Source organism: Mercenaria mercenaria, chromosome 11 (genome assembly GCF_021730395.1).
Source record: "Mercenaria mercenaria strain notata chromosome 11, MADL_Memer_1, whole genome shotgun sequence".
NCBI classification, from domain to species: Eukaryota; Metazoa; Mollusca; class Bivalvia; order Venerida; family Veneridae; genus Mercenaria; species Mercenaria mercenaria.
In genome coordinates this window covers 78,968,721-78,985,986 of record NC_069371.1, presented here as the reverse complement: position 1 = coordinate 78,985,986, position 17,266 = coordinate 78,968,721, and the positions used below count along the sequence as shown (strand labels likewise).

The window sequence follows — 17,266 nt, the reverse complement described above, 5'->3', positions numbered from 1 at the left end:
TGTATTTTGCTATATAGATAACTCCTGTAACAGTTTCCAAGGGACCTAGCCCAAACAACAGAACTGCATCGCTTATCAAGTGAATATACGCACATTAAGACACTTCTACTACCATATACCCTAAGATAAACGTCCCTTCTCCTAATAATTGCATACCTTCCTCCTATTTGCCAAACACATATTGTTTTAAAATACAATGCACTGACCACAAGACATTGACATTGAACCGAAATGGTTGAAAATTGCGTTCTGCACATCGTCTTGTTATGGTAAACATACGAGGCAAGCTAATTTGAAAATGGCAGTGACATTCAGACATACCCACACGATTTTTTTTGCGTATACCAGATGCCTTTGCGAAGATAATGGGGAATACATACGAGTGTTACCAGTTTTGAAGGAGACCAATGACACCTAGAATAATTTAAATAGTTCGGTCAAAAAAGTCCTTCTTTAATTCGTCTACTTTTCGCGCAATTTAACAAGAACTTGCGCTTAAATAATACTTTCTCTCACCGCTAGAATGCATTATGCATAAAATGAGTTGGATTTTTTATGTTCATAGCCTAACGATGACAACTTTTGAAGTTCTAAACCGAAAGTATAGGGGTTTAATGTGCGGACAAGAGCAAATATTTACATTCGCCATATTCTTTTCCATTGAAAATTATGACGTTCATTTCGTATGGACAGCAAAAGAAAAGGCACGAAATTTACGTCAACGCTGCATAGAGATAACGGTCCGCTGTTTTGACGACGCCCGCGTATAGTCAAGGAGAACGTTCCTTAGATGGCGTTGCAACTGTTCCGTCTGGTGAGCAGAATGGCCGGGAAGCTGATTTTAATGTTAAATGCAGCAAAATTTGTGAAATTTATAATATAATATTGTTTACAAATGGAAAGGAAATGCAATGTAAATATAAGAAATGAAACATTTTTTTTCGGTGTTCATGCGAAATGAACAACAGAATAGGATCGGCAAATTAAACATGAATCGCGCTAATGCGTCTTTTCTGGAGGACAGACGACCACCACTGAGGAACTATTCAACCCCGTATTTTCTTTTTATTTTTCCGTCAGTTTATAAAAGAACTTTCATGAAAAGTAGGTGTACGAGAAAGTGATGTTCTTTAAACGCACACGATTAAAAAAAAATATATAGCAAAACAGTGTTTTAACGCTATTAATACACGATGGGCGGTTATTCGTCGGGCGTAATAATTTCTCTAGCGCAGCCCGAGTGAAATTTCCTTTCTAAAATTTCGTTGTAATAACCATAAGATGCCTATTGAATCTGGTCGTTTTTATAACTTGCATCGGAATAATAGAATCTGTGAATTATGCGATCTTGAGCAATTAGGCGATGAGTATCATTATCTATTATGTTGTCCCTTTTTTAATAATTTTAGAAATAAATAGATCTATATTGATAGTGAATATTTTTCATATCCTAATACTTATAAGTTCTCTCAGTTAATGAACATAGATGATAAGGCAAAATTGTTAAATCTGTCAATATTTTGTAAGAAAATTATTTCTTTTTTTAACCAGTAATACAGACTCTCATTCTCCAATATTCATCATTTGTTTTACTGTCATCCATTCAACTTTGTGTATTTTGTCATATTATATCATGCAAATAAGTTGTTTCTTCTTTTTTATATTGATCATTATTGTTTTGTTTTCTTGCCATTTGTATGTGCTATTCTGTTTGTTGTTTATTGTCGTATCACATGCCCAGTTGGGCCTTGATTTATTCAATAAACTGAATAAACTGAAACTGAAATTATTTCGAACGACGTATAACCGCCCGAGTGTATATAAATAGTGTATACATGTTTGTAGCTGCTTAACAAGTATTGGGTAAACTGGCATAATAAACCAATAGTTGCTTAATAAGTATTGGGTAAACTGGCATAATAAACCAATAGTTGCTTAACAAGTATTGGGTAAACTGGCATAATAAACCAATAGTTGCTTAACAAGTACTGAGTAAACTGGCATAATAAACCAATAGTTGCTTAATAAGTATTGAGTAAACTGGCATAATAAACCAATAGTTGCTTAACAAGTACTGAGTAAACTGGCATAATAAACCAATAGTTGCTTAATAAGTATTGGGTAAACTTGCATAATAAACCAATTTGAAAATAAGAGCGCATTAATTGGGTGTCTAGACTAGGTTTAAACATTTAAACAGAAGTTCAGTTAGATGGCACCACTAACAGATCAATTATAACAAACACAACATTAATGCTTTAGCTCATATATCTAAAGGCAAATATAAACAATGCATTTTGTGCAAATACTAGCAGTCGTTATCTCATGACGTTGCAAAAAAATACCTCCCGAAAATCAGCTTCAATAATTTTTTGTCCAAGTTGAATGATGAGTCGGTCGTTTCATACACATATCACGTTCCAGCAATAGCTCCAAGCTTCCCATGGGATTCTTGTTTGTGCACATGGCCACGGGCGACCAATAGACTCCGTCTGTGTAGCACATGCATAATTTATCGCCAACGGTTACATATTCGCCTTCTTTTATCACAGTATCTCCCCTTAAACAGGTTCTTTCTGCAGTACAGTAAAAAGAAATACAAGTGTGAAAGTCAAAGCTCAGTTGGGAAATCAGTCCTGTATTATTCTTAGATTTAACCCTTAGCCTGCCAAATTTCTAAAATGGACTGGTCCATCTTTCAATTTGGACAATACCATTAACAGTAAAAAGGGGTGTTTACCAAAAAGATACTGACTGAATGGCGAACAGTGTAGACCATGATCAGACTGCACGGATGTGCAGGCTGATCTTGGTCTGCACTGGTCGCAAAGGCAGAATCATTTGCCACCAGCAGGCTAAGGGTTAATGTAAACTGATGAAAAATATGTCAGTAATACTAATTACTCTATACTTTATACATTCACATTTTATCACAGATGGCCAACCCACGTGACTTTTCGGTACCGACCGCTCGATTCGTATAACATTTTTGATTGTAATTTTCTTGTTACTTGATGATTTTTTTAAAGTAATAAATAAAAGGCGTGGAAGACAGAAAAACAGGGGATTTCTTCGTCACAAAACATCTGCGAGACTTTATCAATGCTGTCTTCAAAATTGACAAATATTTCGCCCAAATTCTAGTATGACGTCACCTAGCCGTTTGCTCCTTGAAAAGAGAAAAGTATCAAGAATGTCTGGCAGACGCTTTGTCAAATAGGGAAAAATAGGCATACAGACACTAAATAGGAAAATGGCGCGAAAAAATGGCGGATTCAAATAGTCCTCAGATTTTCTTTGCTCTGTAGTGCTATTTTTCTTATATTGTTTGCAATTTTTTGCTGAAATCACATGGCAGATCTATGCTTGACATGTTGGTAGCATTTTCATAATGAAATAACAAAATGACAGATTTTTTTCATGGAAACTTAGATCATACACCACCACTACAATTTGGGGTCTCATTTTTAGCTGATTTTGTAGTTTGTGTGTTTGACTGAAAATATTTTTCTTGCATCAAACATGACTCCCACTTTTCTTTTGATTTTTATTCAGCACTGACAATATTCTTCAAGAAAATGTAAGTTACAGACATTTAAAATGGGTCCTGATGTGTGCTGCGGCCATATGCGGAAATATGTCAATTTTATATAGAATAAAGAAGAATAGCTATTTAGTGTGTTGTAACCAATAGAACCTGCGAGTTTGCTAACTTTAATTTTGAAAGTTTGAAAAAAAAAAAAAAAAACAAAAAACCCAAGAGTCCATCACTTCTGGAATATGAAATTAACCATTTGCCAATGGCTTGTCATATTTATATGTTCCTGTTTTAGCAAGTCCTCGTTTTAGCATTATTTCTTCAAATTACTTTCAAAATAGGCTCTCAATGCCTTTATTGCATATTTAAATATCATTATGACAGTATATATTTAACAAATAATCAAGGCCTTCGAGTTGTTTATCGTCTGATTTACCACGGTTCAGAGTTCAGATGCGTAAGAATTGAACCTTGAGGGCGTTAGCCCGAGTGGTTAAATACTGAAGCATCTGAACGATGAACCGTGATTAATTAGACGATAAATAACAAGAAGGCCTTGATTGTTTTCATTCTGACATGCTCATTGATATATTTTAATAGATATTATACTGGACTTTGTTTACGCGAGGAGTAATATATCGGACGTCATGCGGCAATATGACGTCATAATTGACGTCATAAGGCTCTCTTACCGGTCCGCGCGTCAACCGTTGTTTATCGCAGAATATATAGAGCTTGATTTTCTTCTTTGTTTAACTGGAAATCAAATCGAGCCATGTTAGAATTTAAAATTTATTCAACTTATTCGAATGCTTAATGCCAAATACTAAGTACTAAATGCTAAAACATGCTTACCGTCAAATATTTCAATCTAAAGGTTGCATTCCAAATGTTATATGCTAAAATTTGTCAAATGCTAAAAAAGTCAAATAGGCCTACTTATTGTGTTGCTAAATGATAAATGCGTAGTGAGTAATTATTTTTATTCAGCTTAGGACCTGTATCTCTTAAACTAATGCATGTAACTCATTTATAAGGAAATATATCTGATTTAAAACAGTATCATGTTCTACTGGTCGGGTGAAAATGGAGACTGAAACTATTTCCTCTAAAATGCATAGAAAAAGTTTTTAAAAGAGACAGTTACATAACAAGCACCAATGACAATCCAAAGGACGCAACATTTAAAAAATATATTCAGCTAGCTCTTTACTTGAATAATCACATGGAAAATGCATTTTACCTTTCCCAGTTTACTTTTAGCATTTGCAATACTACAATTTCAATTTGACAGTCAATACTTGACATTAACGGATTTAGCAGTTTAGCATTTAATAGTTTCTCGCATTTAGCATTTGGTATTACATTTAAATCACCGGATTTTCCTAGATTCACCAAATGATGTTGAGATCAACAAATCACTTAAAAATCTGTGTCTTTTTATATACAGTTTACTGACACCAATTTCTTTGAAAACTACGATGTCCTATTCGGGCCACTTTATTAATTATCGCTTCTCTCCAAGTGAAGAGATACATAGATAGATATCTTTATTGCCTCCAAAGATTGAAAAGTACATATTATAATATATAACATTTCAATTTACAAAGCATAATTACAAAACAATAGGTACAATATAAGTTCAATGTACAAATCACAATTGCATATTAAGATGAATATTGAATATCAATTCCAATTATAACTGAGATGCTAACACATATGTATATTATATCTACATATAGTAGTAACAGAAACCTGTGTACATATGTGTGGAATAATAATTGCAGAAATAGTTCGAACTTCATTAGATGACAATAAATACATGTCACATGCATTTATGGTATTTAAGTGCACATTTCCAGACACCTTGTGTTTACATTTACACCTTAATTGTAGAAAACAGGTGTCACTATTTAGGGGATTAAATAGCCTCACTAATTGTGCGCAAAGGGCCCTTTGATATATAGAGACTATAACGCCCTCCATAGAGGCAGATATACGGTAAATGTCAGTGTGTAAAATCGGTCTTCCTTCCATTCGAAAAATTAAGACTATGGATTAAAGAACTGACCAGTTTAAAGGGGCATGTTCTAATCTCTGGCCTGGCCTGGCCCGGCCTGGCCTGGCCCGATGAGCTCTATTTTCGACTGGGCCGGGCCAGGCCAGGCCAGGCCAGGCCAGATTTTATTATATATAGAGAAATGAATGGCATAAAATCTAAATATACAATTACAACAGCAGGCGGTATTAACCCGCATTGTTTACTTGCTGCATGTCAACCAGTCCTCCGGAGAATCATTAATTAGCCGTCATTCATCTTATTTGAAATACAGATTTGCACTGAAGAAAATGGTGTAACTAAATGATAACTACCCATTTTTTCTGTAATCAAATTATTTAAAGTCAACTTTAACACTTAGTTTTAAAACTAATGGCTAATTTCATTGATAAGTTTACCTGCTGCAGTATAACTGAATATTTACATGCACTGAGAACACATCTCTTTGGGAATTGTAATTACAGGTTGTGTCCCTACTATCCTTAGCTGACCTTTTAACTGTTCAGTTGAACTTTTAATGTGTTCGGATTAGTTAAGCTGATGTCCAATTTATTGAAGAGTAATGAAAATAACACTCATTAATTGTGGGACCTCTAACTCATTGTCAGGGAGCTGGCATTTTAGATTATTGATATTTTTCTTGCACAAAAAAATAATGGTGCATTGTGTTTATGTTATTTCTAAGTGATATATTTCATGCTAAAAGATGCTCTTGAGCCTGTTTCACAAGACTTTGTATGATTTTTTTTCCACATACTTATTATCATTATAGATCAATATAAAAACAATCTTACAAAAATATTCAGTATGTGTATAACCTAAACTACAAAATTTATATATCGCTTCCCCGCACCATACTATCCCAGGTTCTAGAACGGAGGTAGCATTATTTTTAGAATTGAAGTTGTGTCTGTAAGTATTGACAGGTGCCACTCTTTATTTACATCATATTTGTAACCTGAAAATATCTAAATTGACCAAAATAACATGCAAAGTTTACCAATGGCACATTGGCGTAGTGATAAGTTCTCCGACTTTCATACATGTTACCGTGAGTTCGATTTCAATTCAGATTGTTTTCATTAAATCAATATAATGTCATTTTATTGATACTGGTTTTATTCTTACAACATTTTATGGTAATAATCCACTATGTAGAAGAATGTCAAATACTTGTGTATTTCTTTCAATAAATGAACAATAAATCACGATAAGTGATAATTTTCCTGCATTCTAAGTTTACAGAGGAAATTTAAAAAAAATGATAATGAAAATGGTCAAACAGGTGTTTCGAACTTACAGTCCCGAGATTGGTAGCTGAACGTTTTGTCAGCACAACTTTATCTGCATGTACGGCTAGAACTTGGTGTAAGACCACACCAAATTTAAGCTTGCCCTATATATGTTTCATCCCCATACCCAACTATACATTTCAATTTATGTAAATATCTATAGTTAGTACATGAGATATTTTACAGTAGATATCCTAATCACTTATAAATAGATCCACTTACGGAGTATTTCTATATACCTTGCAATATAGGGTCCCCATGTCCCCAGGTCCCCAGATCTGATCATCTAAGTTCACTTTTAATTTCTATTTATTTAGTATCTATAGTTAGTATATAATTTACTTTTTGATATATTAGGTATCTTTTAATTCACTCTATTACAAATATTTCTAGAACAAATTTTCTGTATACCTTGCAAATCAGGGTCCCCAGGTCCCCAGGTCCCCAGAAGCATGTTATTTATAACTCTGTCTGACTCTTTCTGACAGTTTTTCCTGTATTTCATGTAAATGGGGTCCCCAGGTCCCCAGCAGCAGAAAACTATGAAGAGCTGCAAGACTTTCAATTTTCCTTTAGTTCTCTGTGAAGAAGCATACAATTATATCTCCTGATTTTTACAGTTTAGAATTTGTCAGATGTATATATATATATTCAATAAAGTGTACCGGTATTAAAATTTCATGAAAGCGTATAAGTTCAATAATAAACTATACTGACTTGCACATTAATGTCCTGTCATTATTTTATCAACAATTATTTAATTTAGAATCTTTAAAACGTTTTGTCTGTATATGCAATAATACAAATATAATGCACCAATATATTCTCCACAAGTATTGACCTAGCACTCATGAATACTCTGTATATTTCGGTAAGTTAATTTTCGGTGCCTGAACCTATTCAATAGGGATATATCTATCGAAAAACAATGCACGATATAAATTTGTTAATTATACTGTGACCTAAATGTAAATAAATAAATAAATCATCACCAAGTCGCATGTGCATAAGCAAAATAAATAAATCAATCATCACCAAGTCGCATGTGCATAGGCAAAAACATTCATCTACCTATCTCTGGGTTGTGGGTTTGAGACCTTTATCTGACAGTGTACTCAAACCTCATCTTATATGTTCTGAATCATGAATTGTATACTTCCTTTATCTCTAGAATACAGTCTCAGTATTTAATATGACAATTAAAGGGATTTAATGCAAGTATGCAATCATAGAGTTTGATTCGTCTAGAAACCATTATATTTCCTTTCTCCAGTACAACTCTGACAAAACACGGAAAAATTAGAAACAGTGGTGATTGTTAGGTCAAAATGTGTTATTATAAATGTCAAAAGAAAATGACAGAACAGAGGACAGAACAGAACATAACGTATATTTTTAAGCTTTCAAGTTCTTGATTTGTACAAATAAAATTGCCAACGGATAACAATTTCAAAGCAGCAAATAACTGAAAATTTTACTCTTATCAAATGATAAAATTATGGTAAATAAGATTGCGTAATACATGTATGTAAAATGTTTATAACTTTCATTACAACACGACTCCTTATATAAATCACTGGTCAAATTTTTTTTATATTACAGTTTGACCGTCACAATGTAAAACAAACTGTATGCGTCAGATTACTTAACCTCCTAACAGTTTTATAGTTTATTTACGTCTCATTCATTTACAAACATATAAATTTACATACAGCATAAAATTGTTTTGTAAATGACCGTTCTTACTAGAACTACAAGAGACAATATACATATTCAAATGTGCTTTTATAAAACCCGTATGAATAAAAAGCTGAGAGTTGCAAATCAAATGAGTAAGTTAAGAGAGTACATGAATGTATGAATGTGGTGCAACTGACTGAGCAAGTACATATATAACACATGTACTATATATAACACATGTACTGCTGTATTAACTGACCAAGTGAGTACATGAATACATGTATAAATGTTGAGTGAGTACATGAATGCACGAAGTTGAGTAATTGACCGATTAATTACATGAATGTACGAACATTGAGTAAGTGACCGAGTGGGAACAGGAGTCTACAGATGTTGAGTAATGAGTAAGTGACCGAGTAAGTACATAATATATGTACGGGTGTTTAGTGAGTACATGAATGCACGAATGTTGAGTAACTGAGCGAGTGAGTACATGGATACATGTACAGGGGTTGCGCGAGTACATGAATGTTGGGTAACTGACCGAGTGACTACGTGCATGTATGGATGTTGAGAAGTTGCCGGGTGAGTGCATGAGTGTGCGGCTGTTGAGTTAGTGACCGAGTAAGTACATAGTAAATGTACAGATGTTGAGTAAGTACATGAATGTATAAATGCTGAGTAACTGGCTAAGTGAGTACATGAATGTACGGCTGCTGAGTAAGTGACCGAATGAATGCATGAATGTATGGTGTTGAGTAAGTGACCTTGTAAGTGCATAACACATGTACAGATGTTGAGTGAGTGCATGAGTGTACAAATGTTGAGTAACTGACCAAGTGAGTGCTTGAAATTACCTATGTTGAGTAAGTGAATGAGTGAGTTTATGAGTATACAGATGCTGAGTAAGTGATGAAGTGAGTACATAATACATGTATGGGTGTTAAGTAAGAGACTGTGTGATTACATGAATGTACGTATGTTAAGTAAGTGACCGTGTAAGTACATATGAGCCGTGCCATGAGAAATCCAACATAGTGGCTTTGCAACTAGCATGGATCCAGACCAGCATGCGCATCCCCGCAGTCTGGTCAGGTTCCACGCTGTTTGCTTTCAAAGCCTATTGGAATTAGAGGAACTGTTAGCGAACAACATGGATCCTGACCAGACTGCGGGGATGCGCAGGCTGGTCTGGATCTATGCTGGTCGCAAACCCACTATGTTGGTTTTCTCATGACACGGCTCATATATATACTCTGTTTACCTCTCATTTTAACAATTTATAGGAACATAAAATCATATGCAAAACCATTATATTAGAAAATTATAGGAGACTGAAACAGCTACAATATATACCACACACTATTAACTTATTACTATATATTAAGATATATATTTAAAAAATTGTATGTAAAAACATGTAACATGTTGATGGTGGCAACAGTTTAATTGCCGTTGTTTTCAAAATACGGGTAATAATTTTCGAGTGATAGATCAGGGTAATGTTTCAAAAACGGGGGAAATGAAACTACTTAGGATATATTTCCGACTCTCGTCTCGATGGATCACCTGCATTCTTAGATCAATAGGGAAAACACGAGTTGCAGGGTCGTAAGTTCAATCCTCAGGCGCGACATATGTTCTCCGTGATGAAAAAAAAAACAAAAAACATTGTGTCTCATTCATCCTCCACCTCTGATTCATGTGGGGAAGTTGACAGTTTAATAGTTACGGAGAACAGATTTGTACTGATACATAATCTAAAAATACTGGTTAGGTTAACTATCCACCGTTACAAATCTGAAATACTGTTAAAAAAAACAGTGTTAAAATCCAAAACAACAACGTCTCAATGGGATAGCACTGTATTGAAAATTGCATAATTATTATTATCTTGGTCAGGCATCTGGCTTTCCAGCTTCTTTTTCGAAAACACAGGTCGCTCAAGTTCTTCTCATAAATATTGTCAATCTTTCACAAAACGGAACCGTTCTGTTTTCTAGTAAATGTATATATATTCTTTTTTGTTTAAGTGATAATAAAGATTTTTTTTTTTGTTTTTTGTTTTTTGTTTTTTTTTTTTTTTTTAAACTAATTAATCAAGGAGTGATATGATATGAATATCATTTAGAAGCTACAGTACGGTCCATTAATTTTAAGTTAAAGCTTATTAAAATAAGAGTCTCATTTTTACTCTTGCGTTATTAGCTCGACTATTCGAAGAATAGTCTAGCTATTCTACTCACCCTGGCGTCGGCGTCGGCGTCACACCTTAGTTAAGTTTTTACATGCAAGTACATACAGCTATCATTTAAATGCATATAGCTTTGAAACATATTTTTTTCTTTTTCTAGGTCAATTACCAACCTCACTGGGTCAAGTTCCATAACTCTAACATGTATTTTGAGCAAATTATGCCCCCTTTTGGACTTAGAAAATTCTGGTTAAAGTTTTACATGCAAGTTACTATCTCCAAAACTAATGCAGATACTGAATTGAAACTTGACATGTGTCTTCGGGGTTATAAAACTAGTTGATAGCACCAAGTCCCATAACTCTGACCTTCATTTTGGCCAAATTATGCCCCCTTTTGGACTTAGAAAATTCTGGTTAAAGTTTTGTGTGCAAGTACCTACAACTATTACTAAAAGGCATATAGATTTGAAACTTATTTTTTCTTTTTCTAGGTCAATTACCAACCTCACTGGGTCAAGTTCCATAACTCTAACATGTATTTTGAGCAAATTATGCCCCCTTTTGGACTTAGAAAATCCTGGTTAAAGTTTTACATGCAAGTAACTATCTCAAAAACTACTACAGATATTAAATTGAAACTTCACATGTGTCTTCGGGGTTATAAAACTAGTTGATAGCACCAAGTCCCATAACTCTGACATGTATTTTGGGCAAATTATGCCCCCTTTTGGACTTAGAAAATCCTGGTTAAAGTTTTGTGTGCAAATACATACAGCTATTACCAAAAGGCATATAGCTTTGAAACTTATTCATTCTTTTTCTAGGTCAATTACCAACCTCACTGGGTCAAGTTCCATAACTCTAACATGTATTTTGAACAAATTATGCCCCCTTTTGGACTTAGAAAATTCTGGTTAAAGTTTTACATGCAAGTTACTATCCCCAAAACTAATGCAGATATTGAATTGAAACTTAACATGTTTCTTCGTCGTTATAAAACTAGTTGATAGCATCAAGTCCCATAACTCTGATACGTATTTTGGTCAAATTATGTCCCCTTTCGAACTTAAAACTATTTTGATATTTAACATTTTGGGTAATAATTTCCTCCTTCTGTGACAATATTTCGAATAGTCGAGCTTTGCTGTCTTACGGACAGCTCTTGTTTTCTTATAGAACTGATACTAGACCAGTCACTACAGACTGATAATAAACATATTTTTTGTCGAATTCAATTTCACAGAGACAAAAACCAGTCTATTTTAGATATTTTCACAGAGAACTGATTGTAATATTATCAGACAATGATATTAGACATTGGATCTAGACTGGCTCAGTTCACTATATTCATTCATAAAAAATGTAAAAGGATATATCATAGACTAGGAGCTAGTCTACACTGACATAATGTTTGTTATATGTTCTAAAAATAACCTGCATTTCATTGGCCGAAACCGGTCATCATCTTTCAAAATATATTTCATGTTTACTGGTTAGTGGATTTTCCCAATTAATCATTACTTTTAAAAATAGAATGGAAGTTGAACTGACATGTAGCTCTAGTTACAATATGAACAATGGGAAATCAAGCATCAAGTGTTACTCGGCTATCGCCTCGGTCAATATTGCCATCTTCCGGTGAATATCACATCATATCCAATGGCTCAAGAGTCAATAATTGTATAACATATGACATAAAACAGTCGTTGTTCTTTTATTGACTATACGTATTCTAGATTTATTTGTAACAAAAGTACCATTGAACATACATTTTTGTATTGTTTTAGAGCGCATAGATGTTAGCATGCATTTTCTCTACCGTCCATGAACAGGCTCAATCAAACCAAGGCCTGCAACATTTTCGTTTTTGTTGTGTTGTGGGACCTGTGGAGTTTCCACTTGTAATAAGCAAAGCTTGTTGTTTATCTTTATTTAGTTCCGGCTATATAGTGGAAGTTGATTCCTGTTAGGAAATATCTGTTTACCACAGCTTTAAAAAATATAACTTAATATATCTTCCATAAAATTTCTATAAATCATCAAAATGAATTAATGATCAAAAGATCAACTTACAAAAAAATCATTTTGCCTACACAATCATGTTTATAGATATTTATAAGTGAAAAATATAAAACATCTTAATATTTACCTTCTTTCTGCGTGTGACCTAGGTTAATTCAGTATACATTTTCCATTACCATTGATGAATAATGATTATTGATTACAGTCTTACAGATCTGATACAAATATTGTACATATTTAGACATAATTTCATATTACAATTATAACACTAAAATTTGTATATCTCAAACTCTATTAGGCTTGCTACTGATTTGATATTTTGCACAATAATCTTAATAAGTCCTAACCCCGCTTAGACTTTTCATTGCATTTTTTAAAAAAGAAAACTTTTTTTTTTCACTTCTGAAAATGAAACATAAGCGTGCGTTAGTGCGTAGGCCCAGCTATGTGCCTTTTTGTAACCGTTATTTCTAAAAGAGAGAGAATAAATGACATTAATCTTACAAAAAAATTCTGTTTAGTTTCTTATTCCTGGTATCATACCGCAATTAAGACCCAGACCCTGTTGCCTGTTCACAGGTTCTTTAAAATAATGTAAATTTTTAATTCAGAAAGTACAAGACTATTGATGATAAAGTTCTTGCATCTTTCACCTGTTTCTTACAAATGTGTGAATAAAAATGAACAGTATAAAAAAATAGCATTTACATTTGTAATGTCATTTTGATTATTGATTGGTCTAAGTGTTGATCGGTGTTTTAGATTTTGCTTTAACACACTCATTAAAACTGCAGTCCAGAACAAAAGCTGTTTTGATGAAAATAAAAAAAAAAGAAAAACAACCAAACTTGCTTAGAAATGGCAGTGTACAAGAAGTAATTTGGGTAAATAGATTGTCCCTTTGGGACATGGGTGATTAAAGGTTTATATCGCATCAGTTAGGTGCGATCTCTAATGGGCAGTTAACCATAGTTCTAAATGGCCATTTATCAAATGAGATCGCTAAATGTTTATACAAGAATTCTTAACGGATTCCTGGCAATTTCATACTAGGATGACATTACAACTTTCAATTTTCCAAGACCCGGATTGAATCAGATTTTCAAATTTTATTGCTGCAACATCAGTTTAACTTCTATATTAATTTATACTGTAAAAACACTAATATGTATATCATGTATTTAAAAATGCAATTTTGATTTAATAATATTTTGTTTATAGGTTATGCAGTAATTCGGTCAAAAATGTGCTTCCGTGGTGTATTGAAAGAAGTAGATTCTATTTTTTTTTCTATTTTTCGCGCATTTGCGCGTAAATCGGGAGCTAAATGGGGATATCTATTTAACTCGTGGAATGAATTGTACATAAAATAGGACACTTTTCATGCTAATATTTGCATGTTTTTGAGTAGTTTACTTGAAAAAGAAAGTAGGGTGTTTATTCTGCAGACCGCTTTCTGAAATGAGGGTACCTGACTTCAGTTTACTTGCATTTCACTGCATTCTATTCAACACCCTTTTTCTTTTCGTTTTCATGAAGCAAATGTATGGATATCTTGTGGAAAATAGGTCTACGACGGAGTGAAATCTAGAAACTGTAACAATATTGTTCTGAAGTAGCTGAATTTATATGAAACAAAGAACAATTTCTTTATTGGTATATAGCCTATATTGATAATTGGATTAGGCCAGGGTTATTGTAACCAACATCAGTAAACAGTCCGCCCCACACAGATCGAGTACAGTTACGTAGAATTACGAAAAATATGTAAAAAAATATAAAAGTTCATTCAGGGAATTGAACAAAACTATAACATACATACATATGTAGCTACACACATACATGCATACATACATACGAGATACATACATACATACATACATACATACAAACACACACAACAAAGAACACCATGACTAAAATTGTGTACATTGACAGTGTAAATCCAGTTTTTTGTCAGTGTTTTACTATTGTATTCCCAGTGTATTTTCATGTTTTTTTTTCCCAGCTGACTGCCAGCTTGTTATTCTGTTATAACCAGTTATCACAGTGTGTATTGAGTTTATTATCAGTATAATACCAGATCTGGTAATATCATACAATAATCTGGAATTAAACTGACAACTAACTAAAAACACACTAATACCCAAAACAGTTAAACAAAGACGGAAATCAAGCTTGGTATATTTAAGAAATAATAAATCTGTTCCTATATTTTATCAGTTAATAAAATATGGGCAGGAGTTTGGATGCGTAAGAATTAAATCACGAGTGCGTAGCACGAGTGATTTAATCATTCGCATCCAAACGACTGCCCATGTTTTATTAATTGATAAAATTATTGGAACATATTTATTATTTCGATTCTAACAACGCAAATAATTTGCATTTTACAGTACTACATTATCAGCGTAATACGTATTCGGGTCATATGCTGTTACAATTTACCCCCTGTGGTTAGAAAGAGTTGCATAGCCAATGGAACGTATAGATATTTGTTTCTTTTTATCAGAATTTTGAGAAGTATTTATAATTTAGTAATCTAACAGCTCGCAAACTAATTATGAAGAGAATCATCAAATTAAGCGATTTGATCCTGTGTTACAAGTTACGAGCTTAACTTTATATGACGTCACATCATTATGACGCCATACTTTATGTCATACATTTATGACGTCACCGCTGAATCTTAATTAAGCTAATTGAATTCGCTCGTAGAGATCGAAACGTGTTTTACGGTCCTACACACAAGTCAGTATGACTTTTTATCATATTTATGTTTTTGAAATGCTATTTTCAACCGTTTGGCCCTGAAATAATTTGTATGTAATGGAACTGAAGTAGAATCTCTTATGCCACAATCATAGGGGTTGAAATGTAACAGCCAACCATATTTTATCGTAGATTCATGTATAGGCGATTTCGCTATATGCTTATATAGCAATTGCTGCAGATCGTGTTAGAATCTGTGATAAACAACGGTTGACGCGCGGACTGGTAAGAGAGCATTATGACGTCAATTATGACGTGATATTGCCACATGACGTCCGTTATATTACTCCTAAGGTAAATGAAGTCCAGCATTACATTTATTAAATTATGACGATGAGCATGTCGGAATGAAAACAATCAATGCCTTCTTGTGATTTATCATCTAATTTACAACGGTTCATCGTTCAGATGCTTCAGTATGTAACCACTCATGCTAACGCCCTCGTTCAATCTCTACGCATCTGAACTTTGAACTAAACGATAAACCACTCGAATGCCTTGACTATTAAATTAAATTTTGTTAATTTTAACTTGAGTCGATTTGATTATTGGACCCCTAATAGTAATGTTTAAAAAATGGCAATTGTTTGGTATATTCTTAAAGTTGCCCATGTTTCGCATTGTGTTGCAAATTTTAAACAACTTTTACTGTGTCAGTTTTGGAAATTTTGTATAATTTATGGTATTTCCTCAAGCTCAAATAGAGACAATTTTCAATGTGATGGCCACTATCTAAAACGTTTGCAGATAATTCATTACAGCATTAATTTTGCTAAAAGAAACATCAAACTATTGTTAAACAATTATAAAACACAAAATAAAACTGTAAATATCATTTTTTCTAGGGTGCCTCAAGTAAACAGATTTAATGACACAGAATTCTAACTCCACCATTGAAAAATTAAGGTCGAATCCTGTGGGTCTGTTTTGAATTTTGCTCCCTTCATTCAAAACTAACCCTGGGGCAGAAGTAAAACCTACCTGCATTTCTTCCACAATATGTATTCTAAAGAATGAAGGCAAAATAGAGAACATTTACCGCATGTAACTCAGTAATTTTAATGATGTCTAACTCTACCCTGGAGGCCTCCTGATTCAGAGGTAAATTCACTTTGAACAGCAAGAAATCGTTTATAAAATGAAAATTTTCCACCTTTGTACAATACAACAATAATAAGTCTTGAAAGAAGTAATACCTTACTAGAAACAAGAGGATCATGATGGTCCTGAATCGCTCACCTATCCCCACATGACCCAGTGTTGAACTGAGTATGAAGTCGTTATTTCTATTATTTGACAAAGTGACCTAGTTTTTGAGCATATGTGACCTAGATATCATCAAGATAAAAAATTCTGACCAGTTTTCATGAAGATCCATTGAAAAATATGACCTCTAGAGAGGTCCCAAGGTTTTTCTATTTTTAGACCTACTGACCTAGTTATTGATCGCACGTGACCCAGTTTCGAACTTGACCTAGATATCATCAAGGTGAACATTCTGACCAAATTTCATAAAGATCCCATGAAAAATATGGCCTCTATAGAGGTCACAAAGTTTTTCTATTTTCAGACCTACTGACCACGTTTTTGACCCCACGTGACCCAGTTTCAAACTGACCTAGATATCATCAAGCTGAACATTCTGACCAATTTTCATGAAGATCCATTGAGAAATATGGCCTCTAGAGAGCTCACAAGGTTTTTCTA

The 17,266-nt window shown here is 33.6% G+C and overlaps 1 protein-coding gene across 1 annotated transcript in view; it reads right to left on the bottom strand.

Moving 5' to 3' along the window:
- Positions 1-2,250: 2,250 nt before the first annotated feature.
- Positions 2,251-17,266, bottom strand: part of LOC123531866 (von Willebrand factor C and EGF domain-containing protein-like) — a 43,840-nt gene continuing 28,824 nt past the window's right edge. Inside the window, exon 4 of the mRNA XM_045313156.2 lies at positions 2,251-2,576. Within this exon, the coding sequence (XP_045169091.2) occupies positions 2,362-2,576 (215 nt within the window). The 3' untranslated portion in view covers positions 2,251-2,361. The remainder of the gene's footprint in view (positions 2,577-17,266) is intronic.